The 19,748-nt window shown below is 36.4% G+C and overlaps 2 protein-coding genes across 2 annotated transcripts in view; one reads left to right on the forward strand and one right to left on the reverse strand.

Moving 5' to 3' along the window:
* Nucleotides 1–11,403, forward strand: part of HAUS6 (HAUS augmin like complex subunit 6) — a 41,497-nt gene extending 30,094 nt beyond the window's left edge. Inside the window, exons 13-17 of the mRNA XM_081282663.1 lie at nucleotides 360–426; nucleotides 764–940; nucleotides 2,892–3,027; nucleotides 4,507–5,535; nucleotides 7,619–11,403. Coding sequence (XP_081138789.1) covers nucleotides 360–426; nucleotides 764–940; nucleotides 2,892–3,027; nucleotides 4,507–5,535; nucleotides 7,619–7,674 — 1,465 coding nt within the window. The 3' untranslated portion in view covers nucleotides 7,675–11,403. The remainder of the gene's footprint in view (nucleotides 1–359; nucleotides 427–763; nucleotides 941–2,891; nucleotides 3,028–4,506; nucleotides 5,536–7,618) is intronic.
* Nucleotides 11,404–12,995: 1,592 nt separating this feature from the next.
* RRAGA (Ras related GTP binding A) lies at nucleotides 12,996–14,596 on the reverse strand. Its single transcript, XM_081262287.1, has one exon. It carries the CDS (start codon nucleotides 14,306–14,308, stop codon nucleotides 13,367–13,369), a length of 942 nt encoding a protein of 313 aa, XP_081118413.1. The 5' UTR covers nucleotides 14,309–14,596; the 3' UTR covers nucleotides 12,996–13,366.
* Nucleotides 14,597–19,748: the final 5,152 nt, after the last annotated feature.

Genomic DNA, 19,748 nt, shown 5'->3' on the forward strand with positions numbered 1-19,748 from the left:
ACACTTGTGAGGTACTGGGTTCGATCCTCAGCACCACATAGAAAATAAATAAAAAAGTAAATAAAATAAAGATATTGTCCATCTTAAAAAAAATTTAAAAATGCTATTGACGTAAAACATATATAGCAAGTAAGTAAAATGTGAATTGGGAGGCTGATACACAAATTGGGCTGAAATACTGCTCTACTTGTCACCATACCTCCCTAGAATAAACTGCCTTTTGATGACCGGGACGAATTGAGTGAAATCGTAACGGACAGATACGGGGCAGACAATTTTTAAAAAATATTAAGATACATCAAGTGAATGGAATTTTTTCCTACTTGTAACTTGAATTTGCTATTGTTTTTTCCTTTTAGTTCTGCCTCTTTCCTGTTACAGCCAGCTTCATCTTCAGATAGAAACAATGTTACACTACTTGAAAAGGTATATTCTGAAACAATTGATTCTGACTATACTAAATGATATTATTTTTGTTGCTATAACAGTTTTATTAAATTTAATTTCTGTTTTCTAATTTCTCAGTGTTTGTATATTTTATGCCATTTCTGTTTATATATTTTTTTGCCAAGAGGGACTATTGGAAATTATTTATGACAATATTAACATTTTTTGGGTTCATGATTTTACACATGAATGTTTAATGAAAAAAGCTTCAATATATCTTAAAAGAACAAATTAAAAAAATTAAAAAGAAAAAGCTTCAAGATTGCCCATGATTAAGGTTTTAATATTACATATCTTTTTTCTTTATGATATGAAGATGAGAACTCCCAAAGAAAAAAATGAAACACCATCTAAGAAAACACCAGAATTTAAAGTGGAAGATTCTTCATTATCAGATGTTGCAAAGAATACAGAGACTAGAGCATTTGAAGGGTCTCTGGCTCCCCCCAAAAGTGATCCTTTCCAAAAAGAGCAAGATCATCTGGTAGAAGAGGTTAGAAAAAGACTATTGATAAGTATACTTAAATACCTTTTTTCCACTCAATGATGTTGGGATCAGTAGTGAAGTACAGTTAATTTGCAGTTAACTGAGGTTGGTTGGGGGAAGGGAGATCATAGATAATAAAAATCTTGGTTAATGCAAAATTGGTACCATCCTAAAAGTAGAAATAGATTGCTTATAAATGTACTAAGATTACATCCATGTTTTAGAACTCTATCTCCATTCTACAAATATCATCCAAAAGTATAAAAATCCTAGGGTGGTAATACATACCTGTAATTACAGTGACTTGGGAGGCTGAGGCAGGAGGATCCCAAGTTCAGTGCCACCCGCAGCAACTTAGTGAGGCCCTAAGCAACTTACCAATGCCCTGTCTCAAAAAATAAGATGGGTTGGCAATGTATCTCAGTGGTTGAGTGACCCTGGGTTCAATCCCCAGTACCAAACCAAACCAAATCAAACAAAAAACCCAAAATATAAAAATACTTCTTTCATATTTTAGGGATTAACCATTACTTAATTGTTATTTAAATATTTTTTAATGTTGCTTTTTTTTGAATATTAAAACAAGGAATATTTAGAGGTTTTTTTGGTTTGTTTCCTAAATATTTTGAAAGTGATTACATACATTGCTGTTCATGAACTCAAGTTTTTCTAGCTAATCCTGCCTCTTAATGCTATTCTGCTTTTCACTAGTAATTGAACACATTATACCTCTATTGCTCAGTACTACAGAACTCAGCTTACACAAACTACTTGTCATTCATTCATTAATATTATTTTTAATACATGTTTTCCATAACATACCTTAGCATTATTTGGATTTAGTTAAGCATATGTTTTTTGTTTTTTATTTTTGTTGATACTTAGTTAATAGAGTGATATTTCATACACTTTCTTATCTTTACTTTAGAATGTATCCCTATTGCTCCATAATTTGGATATGATAATGAGGTTTTTGGCAAGGAAGTATATTGTCAGAATGTATTCTTTTTGTTAATAGAGATATTATTGTGCAAATGGATTATAAGGAGAATCTGTTTGCTTTAAAATAATCATTTGAGTGGGTATAGAGTAGTCAAATCCAAAGATGTGGCAGATAGTAACTTAGATCACTGTCCATACCACTAATAAATCTTCCCAAGTATAAATCTGTTTTTCTACACTGTTTTCTAGTGGCTTATCCATTTAAGATAATGAAAATATTGTTTTGTGTTTTATTTCACTCCAGATGATGTATACATAGTACCTTGGAGTTTTATTGTTGTTTTTTGTGTGTGGTACTAGGGGCCCTCTACACTGAGCTAACTCCTCAGTCCCCCGCCTTTTAAAAAAAAAATTTTTTTTTCGTAGTTGTAGATGGACAGCAGGCCTTTATTTTATTTGTTTATTTTTATTTGGTGCTGAAGATCCAACCCAGTATCTCACATGTGTGAGGCAAGCGCTTTGCCACTGAGCTACAGCCCCATCCTTCTCCAGCCCTTTTAATTTGATTTAATTTTTATTTTGAGACAGTCTCCCTGAGCTGCTGGTAGGCTTGAATTGCAATCCTTTGGTCTCAGACTCTTGAGTAGCTGGAATTACAGGTGTATGCCACGGTACCTGGCTCATGTTTATTTGTTTTTGCCATCTGCTTTGGGGGGATCTGCTGACTGTGAAGTGCTTATTCTTTTTTATTTTTTGTTTATTTATTTTTCAGTACTGGGGATTGAACCCAGTGGCACTTTACCACTGTTAGACAACTCCCGCCCTTTTTATTTTTTATTTTGAGACAGGGTCTCATTAAATTGTCCAGGATGGCCTGGAACTCCTGCTTTAGCTTCTCAGCGGAGTAGCTGGGATTGCAGGTGTGCAGCCTTGCACTTTCACTATTCTTAAGAAGTTTTTGTTGCATTTGACTAGTGGGGTTGGCTGTTTTTTAAGTTTTCTCTTTCTGTTTTAGGTTGCCCAAGCAGTTTTATCTGATTCACCACAGCTCTCTGAAGGAAAAGAAGTAAAATTAGAGGAACTAATCGACTCTCTAGTTTCTAACCCCTTCTTAACAAGGAAACAAATTCCTCGAACTCCAGAAAACTTAAGTAAGTTAATAATGCTTTCTATCTCATTTCCTCTTTCTTATCTATTACCACTCTTAGACCTATTGTCTTTTGGAAACATATTTTAAAATTCTGTTCTGTATCTTTCAACTTAGTTGACAATGGCTCTTTATTTGTTGTGATGTAAGGGAATATTATTGAAGTATTCAGTGTGGATACTTGCACTTGAACAGCAGTCTTTCATCAGTATTATTTTGTGATTTTAATGTACTTTCCAGAGGTATAATTTGCTGTGATAATACCACAATTTTGTTTTTGTTGTGTTACCTGGATTTTTTTCTGGAGAGTATTTTACTTAACCACTTTCTAAAAAGTCTCCTGCATTCAGATCTGAACACATTTAGAAAGTATAGAGGCTGTATTTTCCTAGTCAGCAACCATGCATATTAGCCAAAAACTGCACAGATTTTTACTTCTCCCCAAATAGTACCAGATCTTTTTTCCCCTACAATTCGTAAGCAGAGTTCTTCATTAATTAATTTATTTATTGTTGAGATAAGAGTCTTGCTGTATTGCCTAAGCTGGCCTCAAACTTGGGATCCCCCAGCCTCAGCCTTCTGAGTAGCTGGAGGAATTACAGATGTGTTGCCATCACAGCCAGCTGGCAAAGTTCTGATACTGGTTTTCTTTTTTTTTTTTTTTTTTTTTTAATATTTATTTTTTAGTGGTGCTGAGGATCGAACCCGGGCCGCACGCATGCCAGGCGAGCGCGCTACCGCTTGAGCCACATCCCCAGCCCTGATACTGGTTTTCTTACGTAACCAAAGCAAATCATCTTGGTTGAATAATTAAATACAATTTCTCTTTCATGCCTGATTTAATTCAAGTTCAACTCAACCACAGCCTAGATTGGTTGTTAGCAAACTACATTCTGTGAATCAAATCTGGTCCTGCTCTTTGTTCTGTTTAAAAAAAAAAAAATTATTGAGCACAACTTGCTCAGTTGTTGACATTTTTTTTTTTTTAAAGATAGTATAGTCATATATGTACATGGGAAAGATATGTCAGATTCATTCCACTGTCTTTACTTTTCCTATTACCCCCTCTCTTGACACATTGTTTATAGCCACTTTCAATTGCAGAGTTGAACAGTTTGGACTGATCAGATGGCTGCAAAACTTAAAATGTTACTATTTGACCCTTTATAGAAAAAGTTTACACCCTGACCTAGATGGAACAGAAATTGTCTTTTTAATGCATATAACTCATATGTATTGTGAAAAGCTATATGCATATTTAAGGAACATCTTTTCTTACACATCTTGTGTTTCATCAGCTGAAGATGGAGTTATCTGATGTTGTTGGGGTTTGGTATTTTGTGGAACTTTAGCATGCAATCAGCATATTTATGGAACGTGTACTGAATCAGTATCTTTATTTTCAGCATTAGAAATAAAGTTTTTAATTGCTGGCTTTGTGTTGGGAATATTAGTAAATTGTATTTTCTCCCCTTTTAATTAGTAACTGAAATTAGGAGCTCATGGAGAAAAGCAATTGAAGTGGAAGACAGTAGAAGTACAGAACTGATTCAAGTGGATACTGAACATAGAGAAGTATTGTCAGGATCTCTACCTGTGTTGTATAATCAAGAAGAATTCAGCATGGCCAGTTTATTCTCAGATTTTGATCAATCTCATTTGGCTGAAGAGAAAGTTGTTTCAGGTTGCATTAAGGGTATGCCTGAGAAATATGTGACAAGTCATAAAACTGAATCCCCAGTAGAAGATCAGTCAGATTTGTTAAATAAGAAAATAATTTGTAAGCAAGATTTAAAATGTACACCTTTACCAACCAAGCTTTCAACAATCAGCCAAATAGAGAGATTTTCCCCTACTGTGGGAAATAGAATAGATGTGATAGGTAAAAGTGGAAAAGAGTATAGTAAAATATTGGATTGCTCACAAGCTTCTTATAATGAACCTTCCATGCATAAGACTATGTTATGGAACTCTTTTCAGATAGCAAGTGAAATTAGTTCCAAGAGTCTTAAGGATACAGATTTTGGCATATTACATGAAACTCTTCCAGAAGAGGTTGGTCACCTAAGTCTTAATAGTTCTAGTAGTTCAGAGGCCAATTTTAAACTGGAATCAAATAGTCCTGTGTACAGAGGCATTTTTCCAGATTATGTGGGAGAAAGTCAGACTACTTCAGAATCAGACTTCAATTTACAGGCTATTAGTAGTAGTTATGAGGCTCTGAAGAAATCTCTTTCCAAGAAAAGGGAAGAATCTTACCTCTTTAATTCTGAAGCACTTGAAATACACAAACCAGAATCAAGCCCTTCACCTAAAAATATGCAAGCAGATGATATGCTTAACTTTTTGGACACTGATGATTTGCTCATTGATTATACAAAACCATCTTTACGCACGTCCCTTGGTGAAAGAAAACAGTCTCTATCACCACTAATTAAGTTTTCTCCTGTGGAGCAAAAATTGAAGAGCACAGTACCATGTAGTCTTGGAGAACTTCTACCTAATTTAAAAGGTAAGATTTAACTAGATCTTTGCATCACCTATTGAAGTTTTCTCTCAACTTTTTATAAAAATCATACATAGTGAATGCTGCATAATCCTTTTTTTTTTAAAGTTGTAGTTGGACACAATACCTTTATTTTATTTATTTATTTTTATGTGGTACTGAGAATCGAACCAGGGCCTCACACGTGTTAGGCTAGCGGTCTACCGCTGAGCCACAACCCCAGCCCCATAATCTTGGTTGTTAATGTGATAAAATATGTTCTGTTTTCTTTAATTGGGGGTTGAAGGAGTGAACCCTTACTTTACAGGTACTTTCAGAATCTATTTATGCATATGTAGTTTACAATTGGTTAGGGTCAGAGGTAGAAAAAAAATTCACAACTCCCGAAACTTAACTGTTTTTGTAATATAAACTATTGAAAGTAAATCTCTTTGAAATCTTCTTGTCTAATTGTAAATGGTTTTATTTTATTTATTTATTTTTTTGTATCTGGAATTGAACCCAGAGGTTCTTTATCACTGAGCTACATACCAGCCCTTTTTATTTTTATTTTTTAGCCCTTTTTATTTTTGAGACAGGGTCTTCCTAAGTTTCTTAGGGCCTCACTAATTTGCTGAGACTGGCTTTGAACTTGTGATCCTTCTGCCTTAGCCTCCTGAGCTGCAGGGATTATAGGCACATGTCACTGCACCCAGCTGGAAAGTGGATTTAAAAATGTCTAGAAACACTTTTTTTTAATGGAGATTGGATCCAAGGGCGCTTAACCACTGAGCCACATCCCTAGCCTCCTTTTTAAAATATTTACTTTAGAGAAGGGGGTCTTGCTGAGTTGCTTAGGGTCTTGCTGAATTGCTGAGGCTGGCTTTGAATTTGTAATCCTCCTGCCTCAGCTTCTAAAAAGCCTCTGGGACAGGTGTGTACCACTACATGCAGTTTATTTTTTATTTTGAGACCCAATCTAAGTTGCGTATTAGAGTTTGTTAAATTGCTAAGGCTGGCCTTGAATTTGTAGTCCTCTTGCCTCACCCTCCCAAGTTGTTGGGATTATAGGCCTGTGCCACTGTCACTGTCTCTATCTTTTCATAGCTTTATTCCCTTATGTGTCTGTCTGTCTCTCTCTCTCTCTCTCTCTCTTTTTTTTTTTTTGCACTGGGGATTTAGATTAGGGGCACTCAATACAAAAAACACCTGTTTTGTATTTTATTTAGAGACAGGGTCTCACTTGAGTTACTTAGGGCCTTGCTAAATTGTTGAGGCTGGCCCCTGGGATTACATGTCTGTCTCATCTTATATTGACATTGTCATTTCAGTTAATTTAGGGCCCACCCTACTCTAGTATGAACTCACCTTAGCTAATTTTATCTCTAAAGACTGTTTTTTTTTTTTTTGCAAATGTCACATTCTGAAGTTAGTTGGGTTAGAATTTCACATACCTTTTGGGGGACATAATTCAACCCATAATGGTTAGCATTAATCATTATTGAAACTTGGTAGAAGATAATGTTGGATTAATCATAATTCTCTTCATTTGTGATTGTTAAATACTGCTCTTATACCCTGTTAGGACAGATTGGAATCTGATGATAAAGATTCATTTACATATCACTCTGATTTGCTCCTGATATTTAAACACTAGTATTTTGAAAAGTATCCTAGGAGAAATGTATTGATTTCTGGAAATAAGGTGTTTCAATGGAAAAAAAAAAAGATAATTTTATCATAGTTTGAGTATTTTCATAAATATGAACTTTGTTAAATTAAGGAATTTGTGAGCCAAGCACAGTGGTGCATGCCTATATTCCCAGAGGTTCTGGAGACTGAGGCAGGAGAATTGCAAGTTCAAAGTCAGCCTCAGCAACTTACTGAGGCCCTAAGCAACTTCCAGGATGCTGACTCAAAACAAAAAGGGTTGAGGATGTGGCTCAGTAGTTAAGTCCCCCTGGGTTCAGTCCCCAATATTGAAAAAGAAAAAGAACAACAACAACAAAAAAAAAACAACCCAAATTTGCTACTACTTGAAATCTTCCCAATTTCTTTTTCTTTGTAATGTTTGTTTATCCCTTTTCTTATTTAAAAATCAATTTTGCAGAAGAAGAAATCTTGAATAAGAGCCTTGATGTGAAAGAATTTGATTTGACAAGATGAAGCAGTATCCAGATAATTGAACAATGATGTACTTAATTGAAGCTGTGTCACAAAATAACTTATAACTTAAATATATAAATACAGGTTGGAAATGTAACACTCTTTTTCAAGGTCTAAAAAAATTCTAAATGCCTTTTAGTCTTTTATAGTGTTTTTAGGTAAGGAAAGTACGTTTGGATTTCTTTGTAGGGATGTAAGATTGAAATGTGAAGTGTTTGGAAAGCAGATGTCAAATATGGAAAGCCATTTTGATTGCTTGAATCCTGTATGCATTAAGTGAATGATAAAAGTAGTAATTGAATTTATTGTTATAATTTTGTTAATTAACATAAGGATGAGTAGTTTTTGATGTGCTTTCACTGGGTGGTTTAATATAATAGCCACTGAATATATACATCTTCCTTTTTATGGAAATAAGCCACTTTTTTGATTCTTTATGAAACATTCTGGTACTACCCCCCTCCCCAAAAAAGTGATAAAAATAGTGCCTTGGGATGTGTAGTGAAGATGATAAGTTTTAAGATTTCAAAAGCTCTAAGCAGGCTTCATGATTATTCAAGTAGGTTGATCCTGAGAAGTGATGTTTGATGGAATCAATTACATATGATAAGTGAAGAATGGGCAGAATATATTTAGAAAAAAGGAAAAAGATGGAAGAAAATAGAAAATGGACACTTAAGGAACACTTAAGTGGATTATAAATCCATTCAGTGGGTTGTATTTATATTTAGTCTATATTTAGTCTAATTTAGACTGAGAATTTAATCTTAGTTTATATTTTAACAAAAATATAAGTTAAAAGTTCATTAGTTTGTTTTATTGTTGGGGGAGGAATGGGAAGTACTATTTTGTGTTAGTATTGATTATTTTACTTTACTGCTCAAAAATCATTAAAGTCCCCTACTGCCTACAAAGTAGTTCCAAAATAACCTGAGAAAACAGAACTTGTCTTTAAGTAACTGGTAACTCCATTCAGTCTTCTGCCTCATTTTGTCAGATCACATGACCTAGAAATGATCTTGTCTCTAGCCTCCAAGTGAATACATGCCTTCACCTCATGAACCAGAAGGAATGGAACAGATACTGGAAAGGCAATCATCTTCAGTACTTTCTGTAGAATTCTGACATAGAATCATCAAAATTTTGTCCACCAGCCCCCAAGTAATTGATAGGAGAAAAGTTGAAAGGAAAAGTTCTGAAAGTATATGGGCTATTTAAAAGTTTATCTTGGACTGCTCTTTTCTTTGTCTTATCTCAGTCTGAAGATCAGTCTTTTTGTGAGAAAAAAAACCAGGAAAAAGCATATATGAAAGTACTTTTTTTATAGTGGATAAGAGAAAGGAAAGCTCCTCTAAGGTGCTGTCTTTATTAGTTAATATAACAAACTAGGAACTCTGCAGATCTAGTTAAAAATGGAAGACTAAAGGAAATTATGTAGGAGATCTATGCCTTTAAATTTGAACTTTGTTCAAAAATTATCAGTGACCTGTTGATTTTTTTTTTTTTTTTTTTTTGTATGGGGTGTTGAATCTAGGGGCCACTGAGCCACATCCCCAGCCTGTTTTTATCTTTTATTTTGAAACAGTGTCTCTCTAAGTTATGTGTTTTGATGTGCTTTCACTGGGTGGTTTAATATAATAGCCACTGAATATTTTCATCTTCCTCATTAAATTGCTGAGGCTGGCTCCTGCTTCAGCCTCCGGAGCTGCTGGGATTATAGGTGTGCATCACCATTCCTGGCTTAATGGGTTTTTTGAGTAAGGAAATGACAAGGACCTGACATGACCATTCTGTAGTCTGCTTTGAGAAAATCTTGCACTTCCTAAATTAGCATACTAAATTAGGGAGAAGTTAGGACTATTATATTAGCATCTGCCAAGTGCCAGGGCCATTGCTAGACACTTAATATGTTATTTCATTTAATTTTTATAACTGTATAAGATAGCAATTATGCCTATTTTACAGATAATTATGCTGAACCCAGGAAGCTTAAATGACTTGTCTGAGATGGGATTTGAGGACCAGCTGTGTTGGGAATCAGATACATTTTAAGTAATTCAGGTCTAAAACAGGAATTAGAAAGTACAATTTAAATATGCTCCTCTGGTAATTCACAGGTTCAGTAAAAAACTTGAGAACCTCTGCTAAGAAACTGTCATATTTAGCTCTGAGGTACCTTTAAGAAGCAGGCACACTAGTGTGTATATACTGCTGTAAAGATGGCTAACTGATCGGAAAGCTGGAGTTCACCAATAAAGTACAGGAGGTCCTTAATTACTGAGAATCAAAAGATGAAATGTTTCTGGATGTTGTGGACTTATAAAATCATATTGAGTTTTACCTGTGATAAGCTGAAAGTGTTTGACCTCCTTGTCCTTGCTGTGCCAACAACATAACAAAAGCTCAAATCTTTCATTTCTTTAAAATCATTGTACTTGCTTGTAGCTTTTTGCCTTCAGCTTCTTCACTATCCATTTTCTCCTTTTGATCATGAGGAACTGCTTTGGTTACATCATTTCCTTGCTTAAGAGCCCATTAATAGTGCATTGCTAATTCTAGATGAATTCAAATTTAAGGGCATATAAGATTTCTTACATAAATTTCCTCTAGTCCCCATTCCACTGTAATCTCCCATTTTTTTACTGAGATGCGTGAGCATTGGTCTTTAGAAATTTTGATTCACAATTATTCTGCAGTTAGAGTATCTTACCTTCCCCTTCTACAGCTATGTTGTAGCCTATTATTGCTATAGCTCTCTTAAGGTTCAGAACAAATCTTATTTCCATCTTGAAGGCTTAATTTGTCCTTTCCATACCTACATGCCTATCCCCCTTTTCTGAAATCTATAGTTTATCTTGTTATTTGTTTAGTATTTAATTGTTTATTACCTTTTTTGTGGTTGTATGTGCCCATTATAGCAATTATGTCTATACACATACATACCTATATGTAGATGTGTGTGTGTATGCATCCACAAGCATGCATAATACCCCGAGGACCATGTTTTGTCATTAGCAATTGTAAGTATTAAAATTGTTTGCCTCTTACTCAAAGGAATAAAAGTAATGTTAAAGAGGGCTTATGGCTTTAGCTGTATTTTTTCTTATTATTAGCTTACATAGAATGTACCTGTTTCACTCTTTGCAAGACATAAAGGTATGTAAATTGACTTCTACATCAAGTTTAATCTTTAGATAATGTAATATGTCCTAATTATTATTGTTTGTGTGTGTGGACCTGGGGTTCAAACCCAGGTCCTTGCACATGCTAACCATGCACTGTACCACAGAACCTACACCATTAGCCCCTAACTACTTTAAACGTTTAAAGAGGACGAACATGTAAAGTTGCTGAACATGAAGAAGTTATCAAGCAGAATAAAGAATAATTGAAGAGGAATTTAGTTGAAAACAAAACAAAAAGTTATTTTCAAACTTTTTTTTTCTTATCCATAAAATATGAAGTCAGTCTTTTTCTAAAGAAAAAGTGGGAATTCTTGAGACTTATATGAAAGAAAATCCTGTTTTTTTCCTTACTCTGAATGTACTAAAATAAAAAATGTTTATGGACATTTTCTTCAACGTAAAAGTATTTGCTAAAGTTGAATTCTTTTTTGCACAAAATTCAGCTACATAGTTGCTCTAAAGATAACCTTTTTCCTTATTGTAAACTGGCAAATCCATATCCTAAGTTAAGACTGTTTGTGAGTCCTGTGTGAGATTACTTGTAAATATGTTCAACACACTGTTATCTTTTAATAAATATTAAATATTATACTCTGTCTAGAATTTCCTATATAATATCAAAAAGAACCATGCCTTGCAAACTGTAAAATGATTATGTACAAAAGTAACATTAACAACTTGATCAGCAACATAGAGATAGTGATTCAGGTTAAAAGAATATTTTGTTACTGTCATTTTAATGACTAGACTTACTACATAAAGTTTTTTTTTTTTTTGGGGGGGGGGTTGTGGGTACCAGGGATTGAACCCAGGAGTGCTTAACCACTAAGCCACATTCCCAATCCTTTTAATTTTTTTAAAATTATGAGCTAGGGTCTAAGTTGCTGAGGCTGGCTCTGAATTTTTGACCCTCCTGCCTCAGCCTCCTGAGCTGCTGGGCACATGGTGGCACATGCCTGTAATCCCAGCAGTATTTTAAAATGATTTAAAGTTTTCTCATGAGATCTTTGTTATTGCCAATGGCTGTAATTAGGTGATTTTTATATCCTAGATCTTCACTTCTTACTCTTCATGGGTAGGAACCCTGTCATCACCTTTGGTGCTACAGGGTTTAATACATGTTAATTAACTTTATAAAGTCTTGAAAATTCTAAAGTCCTATCACTTATATTTATTCTTTATGAAGCTCTTGCCCCATGTAAAACAAGGCAGCTTGGAGTTATCAGTGGTCTTTTGGCTCTAAAATACTTAAGATTTCATATAAAATAATCTACAAAACAGCCATTACTAAACTGGAGTGGGACATTTTAGGTCTGTTTTCAATTTCAGTAGAACATATTGCTTATCCAAATTAGTAACTTTCTATTTTTCCTTGAGAGCAGGCAATCTAATCATCTCAATTTTAGTAGATGAGAAAGCTGTTATGATCTTAATCAAGGTCTCCCAGCCCCCCACCCAACCATTATACCCCACCATTTTGACAGAAGTTAAACATCCTTGCTTTTAGGTGATTATTACTTCATATAATTCTCAATTTACATGCTTAAGTGACTTCTTTCAAGGAATAGTTTTACTGGGTGATCAAAACTATTCACATTTGAATTTATCTAGAAATTGGATAACAGTAATACCTCATAGACTGTGAGGTTAAGATAAATGCCCATCAAATATTAATACCTGGCATTTAAGCTCAAATATTCAGCTAGATTTCACAGTAATTTGGGAAGAATTAGCCTAGTAGATAGTAATGGTAGCTAACACAATAGTACTGAGTATATTTGGCATCATTCTGAATGTTTTGTGTTAATTCAATCCTTTCCTATAAAAGTGGTATTGTCTACATTTCATAAATGAAGAAACAAGCACAGTGAAATTATGGCTCTCTCTTAAGTTCCTAGAGCTAGTATGTGAAAGGCCCTGAATTCTAATTCAAGTGTTTTAGCTCCAGAGTCCATATTCTATTGCTGACAAATATCAGTAAAACAATAGGGGTTAATCTCACAAAATTAAATTTTCCAGTTAAGCAATACTTGAGGGCAATCAGAATCTTTAGTTTCTACACACTTTCAAATTATTTCAAATAAGACCATGTTTTAAATTGCTAAGTTAATGTTTATTCATGATTGAAGCCAAGAAGAATTTATAAATGCATTTTAATACCTTGCTGATAAAATAGGAACATTCCATCTTTGCAATCTGATAATACAGGAGGATATTGGTAAAGGCTTTGATGGGCTTATCTATTATAACCAGGTATCAGAACATACACAAACCACCTACTTTAGTGTTACACTGTACCAACTTTTCATAAAGGCCATCTTGAAGCTCTACTGGATAGCTGAGTAAATAGTGTTCAATGTTTAAAGACTAGGGAACAGGGAAGAGATGGAGTAGTAAGCAGCACACATTTCAAAGCCCACTTTTAAGCACACAACATTATGAATATTAACAACAAAGGATGCAAAAAAAAGTAATTCAGCATTTTCATAAAGAGCATTTGGCAATATTCAACGCATGAGGAGACTGTGCTTGGGGCCATCCACTCTCTCTAGCTTCTCAAAGTGTTTCCTGGCATTGCGAATGTTGATCAGAGTAGCTGCAGAGGGGATGGATGGATCCGACATAACCACCATCACGTATGTGTTTGATGTGAAGATGTCGATGAAAGCAGCGAAGTTAGAATTCCTAACTTCCATGCTCTGGAAAGACGCGGCCAATTTACTGCAGCTTAGCTTGAACTGCTTAATGATGTTGCTGATCTTCTCAAACCGGTGGACGTCACGCTGCTCTTTGCACTGGTAATGGGAAATCACCAAGAACGTAGCTCTCTCGAACAGCAGAACTTCATCAGCCTCAATAATTTGGGCAAAATTCCTTAGGTTCATTTCCAGCTGCTGAACGTTGGGAATAAGCTGATAGACGATACTGGACCAGGCTTTGTAGAGCGTTTCATCCCAGATGGATGTTCGAAAACAAGCGCACTCCAGTGGGCGAGATAAACGCCTCAGGTCTTCCTCTCGCTCTTTAAAAATCAGGTCACGCTGATCCTCCTGAACTAGATCCATTTTGTGCACCAGGCAGAAGATTTTGGCATCAGGTGAGTTCTGGAGGATGGCCTCCAGACATGACTGATAATAATGCATGTCCTTTTCCAGTTCGCGGCTCTCTACATCAAACACGTAAATCAAAACCTCGACATTACGAAAGATGTTATCTCGCTGGCTGGTGAAGTAATTTTCCATAAAGGTGTCCTGACCGCCACAGTCCCACAGGTTCAGCACCAGATTCCCCAGGAATCGGACGTGAGAGTGCTCCACATCAATGGTGGCACCCAGGCGCCTGGTATCGCGAGCGATATAATTTGCAAAGATAATGGACCTCATGCTGGTCTTCCCCGACCCGCTTTTCCCCATCAACAGCACCTTTTTCTTCATGGCTGTATTTGGCATCACCCGCCGGAGCCGCCGCGGACTGGGCCTGAGGGCGCGGCCTAACTGCAGCACCGAGGAAGGGCTGGGGAGGGAGCTCCGCAGGCTGTGCTACCGCTCGCACCGACGAATAGTTGTGCAGTCGGGGAAGCCGAGAGCGCGAGCTCGGGGCTGGAAAGGCTGCAGCAGGGTATCTCTTCCTTAGAGGAGAGCGCCTGGGGGGGACCGCTGCAATCGCTAGAGAGAATTGCTCGTCTTCCAGAGAGAGGAGACGTTGCGTCCCTGCCACCACCCACTTCCCGCGGAGATATCGCGAGCGTTCCGCGCTCCTGCCACCACCCACTTCCGGTGTCGGTATCGCGAGAACCCTACGCTTTGCGGAATCTCCGGTGGAATTCATCAGTAAAATGAAACCAAGCATGGGCGACGGGGAGATATAAAATGGAAGGGAAAAAACCAAGGCTACTGTTTTGTTCTATTTAAGCTGGGCTTAGGGTTGCAAGAAGTACGTTTGTGATCGGTGGAAAGAATGCTGCCCCCCTGGTGGCTCAAACTCCTCCACTCACAGTCACCTCGCCTTAAAAAGAGAGGTGCTGTGGGCATTGGCAGCGGACAGCTGAAGTGGAGTGAAGCCCTAACTTCTCAGATCACCTGGGCAGGGCGAATGGGAACTGTGTAGTTGAGAAGGAGATTTCGAGAAATTAAACGATTTCCCAGTGCTACACAGCTAGATGGTAGTACATATTTACTGGGAGACATCCTGACTCCTAGTTAAGTGTTTTTTTTTTTTTTTTTCCCACTTCCAGGCAAGTTTCTTTCTCACATTTGATTTTCCTGTAATCTCAGACTTTGCAATCAGAATTCCAAAGCTCGAGGGGACTGTCTGTGGAACACCATGTAATATCTACAGCCTCACAATAACTGTGTGAATAAGTAACTCTTAGTTAGAAAGTCAAAGCTTAGAAAAGTCCAATAACTCCAAATTACACAGATTTTAAATGAAAGGGAATTTGGATTCATATAGTCCGGCTGCAGAGTTTGGTTGCCTAACAATAGGCCACATTGCCTTCCTAAAAATGAAGTTCTACTTTTGGTCTTCATGTAGATAAATGAGTTAGTGCCATTCAGTATTATTCAGAGAATGAATCAGTACCATCAGAATATTGAGCCTCTTAAGTTAGGATACTTCATACCTACCATAACACCCTTTTCAGATTGTATGCTATACAAGTGTAGGTATCCCATTCTTCCAATCATTCAAAAAATATTTTTGGTGCCTACTATATGTAGGTCACTCAGTTAATATATGCAGGGAAAAAAGTTGGAAATTGTCCTTGATTTTTTAAATGTAAATAAAGCCTGCAGTTAATGCAAAAATAGTGTATGAAAAATCTTTCAATACATTCGAATTCAGTTTCATCTCCTGGGTGACAATTCTTCAGAACTTTTGAATCTACTGCATAGGTACTCTGAATTTTCTCTGTCATTCTGGGGCTTCTTTTCTAAGTTGGGTGCCCTTTTCTCCCTGATCCCATGCTTTTCTCACGTTTGGCTCATTAACTTATTTGGTGGAACATGTTTTCCAATAGTTTCCTGATAAAACGTATGAGAGCAGGCTGAGCACAGCCACTTAGAAGGCCGAAGCAGGAGGATTGCAAGTTTTGAGACCAGCCTCTTCAACTTAGCAAAACCCTGTCTCAAAAAGAGCTGAGGATGTAGATAAATAGTAGAGCACTCCTAAATTCAACCCCCAGTACCAAGGTGGGGTCAGGGGATGTGAGGGCAGTACATATTTCAAGACATGCCTGTCTGAAAATGTGTTTGCTTTTACCTTCACATTTGATTGGACATAATCCACCCCCTTGTCTTGGAGGCCTTAATCCATGTCTTTTAGCTTCTAAGTCTGATGGCTGCTTGTTTGTATTTGACCTTTTTTTTTTCTTTCTAAAAACTTGTTCAGTTTTCTTATTATCTGGTGTCCTGAAAATGACAGTTGTAATTGTGAATCCCTAATTTTCATTGTGTTGGACCTCCAAAATGTGGAACTGGAGAGGGAATCAAATTGCTTCTTAAACATCTTCAATCATTTATCTTTATAGTGCAAGTTTTTTTTTAATTGGTTGTTCACAACATTACAAAGCTCTTGACATATCATATTTCATACATTAGATTGAAGTGGGTTATGAACCCCCAATTTTACCCCAAATGCAGATTGCAGAATCACGTCGGTTACACATCCACAATTTTACATAATGCCCTATTAGTAATTGTTGTATTCTGCTACCTTTCCTATCCCCTACTATCCCCCCTCCCCTCCCCTCCCATCTTCTCTCTCTACCCCATCTACTGTAATTCATTTCTCTCCTTGTTTATTTTCCCATTCCCCTCACAACCTCTTATATGTAATTTTGTATAGCAATGAGGGTCTCCCTTCATTTCCATGCAATTTCCCTTTTCTCTCCCTTTCCCTCCCATCTCATGTCTCTGTTTAATGTTAATCTTTTCTTCCTACTCTTCCTCCCTGCTCTGTTCATAGTTGCTCTCATTATATCAAAGAAGACATTTGGTATTTGTTTTTTAGGGATTGGCTAGCTTCACTAAGCATAATCTGCTCTAGTGCCATCCATTTCCCTGCAAATTCTATGATTTTGTCATTTTTTATTGCTGCATAGTACTCCATTGTGTATAGATGCCACATTTTTTTTATCCATTCATCTATTGAAGGGCATCTGGGTTGGTTCCACAGTCTAGCTATTGTGAATTGTGCTGCTATGAACATCGATGTGGCAGTATCCCTGTAGCATGCTCTTTTAAGGTCTTCAGGGAATAGTCTGAGAAGGGCAATAGCAGGGTCAAATGGTGGTTCCATTCCCAGCTTTCCCAGGAATCTCCAAACTGCTTTCCAAATTGGCCGCACCAATTTGCAGTCCCACCAGCAATGTACAAGTGTACCCTTTTCTCCACATCCTTGCCTATAGTGCAAGTTTTACCTGACTGATGCTGTCAATTCTCGAACCCTTAGGAGGATTCTGTGGTAAAACTCTTCTACTTGGCTTTTTCCACTAATGGCTAAAGATTCAGCTTTGTTGAGTAAGCTAAGTCAGTTATTCTTCCTAGTGTTTTTGTGCTTCTAAAAATTTGATTTTATCCCAGCAGTTTGGGAGGCTGAGGCAGGAGGATTGCGAGTTCAAACCCAGGCTCAGAAACAGGGAGGCACTTAGCATCTCAGTGAGACCTTTCTCTAAACAAAATACAAAATAGGGCTGGGGATGTGACTCTGTGGTTAAGTGCCCCTGAGTTCAATTCCCAGTACCCCGTGGAATAAACAATTTGAATTTATTATTTCTAAATTCTATCTTTGTATTTACCCTCTTATCCCATTACTCTTATTTGAGTGGGATATAGAAGGATAAATGCATGTGTGTGCTCTACTGCTTTATTTGAAAATCATAGAGAAATCTTGAGCTAAAATATTCATAATAATAATTAATAATTTATGATATTGGAAGGGACTTTATGCAAGGATTTTTTTTCAGTAGGGGGATGGAACTCAGGGTCTCATGCATGCTAGGCAAGTGTTCTACCACTTTCTTTATCCCCAGGCCAAGGAATTTTTAAAGAATAAAAGCTTTATTGAGTATAATTTTACATAAGTGTAGAGTTCAACCATCACAATTAGGTTTTAGGATATTTCCATCACCTACAAAATTCCCTTATCCTAATTTGCATTCAATCTCTGCTCTGATCCCAAGACTAATCTGCTTTCTGTCTCTATAGATTTGCTTCTTCTAGAAATTTTATGCAAATGGTTGTATTTTGGCTTCTTTCCCTTAGCATGAAGTTTTTGAGGTCCATAAATACTGCAGCATGTATTAATTATTTTTTATTGTTGAATAATATTCCATTATTTAACTGTACACTACCACATTTTGTCAATTCACCGGATTATGGAAAGTAGGATTGTTTCAGCTCTCAGGCTATTATGAATAATACTACTATGTAACATTCATATTCAAGTTTGTATGTGATATAACACTCATTTTACTTGGATAAATACCCAGGAGTGGAATGGATGGGTCATGTTTAACTGTTTAGGAAACGGCCAACATGGCTGTTTTTTACATTTACATTTTACACTCTCTAATAGCAATATATGAGGACTCCACTTTTTCATATTCTGGGCAAAAAGTTTGAATTATTGTCATTCTGGTTACAATTTATGTATCTTTAGTGATTATTGAGTTATGCATTGTGTTGGGGTCTTAAAGACCACCCTCAGGTTTATGACTTGCTAGGGGGACTTACAGAACTCAGCATATAGATATATTTACAGCTAAAATTGACAATAGTGAAAGGACTTATGGTGAAATCAGCAAAGGGAAAAAGCACATGGGGAAATGTTTGGAAGAAACCAGGTGGTAGCTTCCAAGATTCCTCCCAATGGAATCCCACAAGGTGTGCTTAATTCATGGAACAAATGAAATGTGAAATCTTGATCTCATGAGTTCCCAGGGGTTTTATGGGGGACAGTCATAGAGGCACAGTCTGCCTATCATGTACCTAAATTCCAGATTCCTAGAAGGAAAGCAGATGTTCAGCATGAACCATGATATTTGTAACAAATATTCTAGGCACAGTGAGCATTTCCTGCAGAGAAAGAACTCTCCCCAAGCAGGTATTCCAAGCATAGCAGTTTCTGTATTGCTATGTTAAATATTTTCTGTACAAGTATTTTTTTCATGTGCTTATTAGGCATCTATTTTTCTTTAATGAAGTATCTATTAAAATCTTTTGCACTTGGGTTGTGTTATTATTATGAGTTGTAAGAGTTCTTTATATTCTTGATACAAGTCCTTTATGATAGCTGATTGGCAAGTATTTTTTGGTCTGTACTTGTCTTCCCATTCTCTTAACAATATCTTTTAAAGAGTAAATTATGCCAGGAGAGGTGGCGCACACCCATAATTCCAGTGCCTCCAGAGGCTGAGGCAGGAGGATCTAGAGTTCAAAGCCAGCCTCAGCAAAAGTGAGGCACTAAGCAACTCATTGAGACCCTGTTTCTAAATAAAATACAAAATAGGGCTGAGGTTGTTGCTTAGTAGTTGAACGTTTTTGAGTTCAATCCCTGGTACCAGAAAAAAAAAAAAAAGAGAAAGTTATGAGATTTAATTAAGTCTGATATATTTATTTTTATGTATCATGATTTTACTGTACATCTAAGATATCTGTGTTTAACTTAGTTTCACAAAGTTTTATCTTTTTGGTACTGGGAATTGAACTCAGGTTTTATATTTAAGTCTATAAACACATTTTGAGTTAATTTGTGTATGATGTGATATCAATGTTTAAGTTCTTTTTAATTTTTCCTAGAATTTGGCTAGTTGTTCCAGCACCTTTTGTTGAAAAAAATCATCCTTTCCTTAGTGAATTGCCTTGCTACCTTTGCTGAAAACCACTTGGC

The sequence above is a fragment of the Spermophilus citellus genome (genome assembly GCF_964194105.1).
Source record: "Spermophilus citellus genome assembly, chromosome: 2".
Taxonomy (NCBI): Eukaryota; Metazoa; Chordata; class Mammalia; order Rodentia; family Sciuridae; genus Spermophilus; species Spermophilus citellus.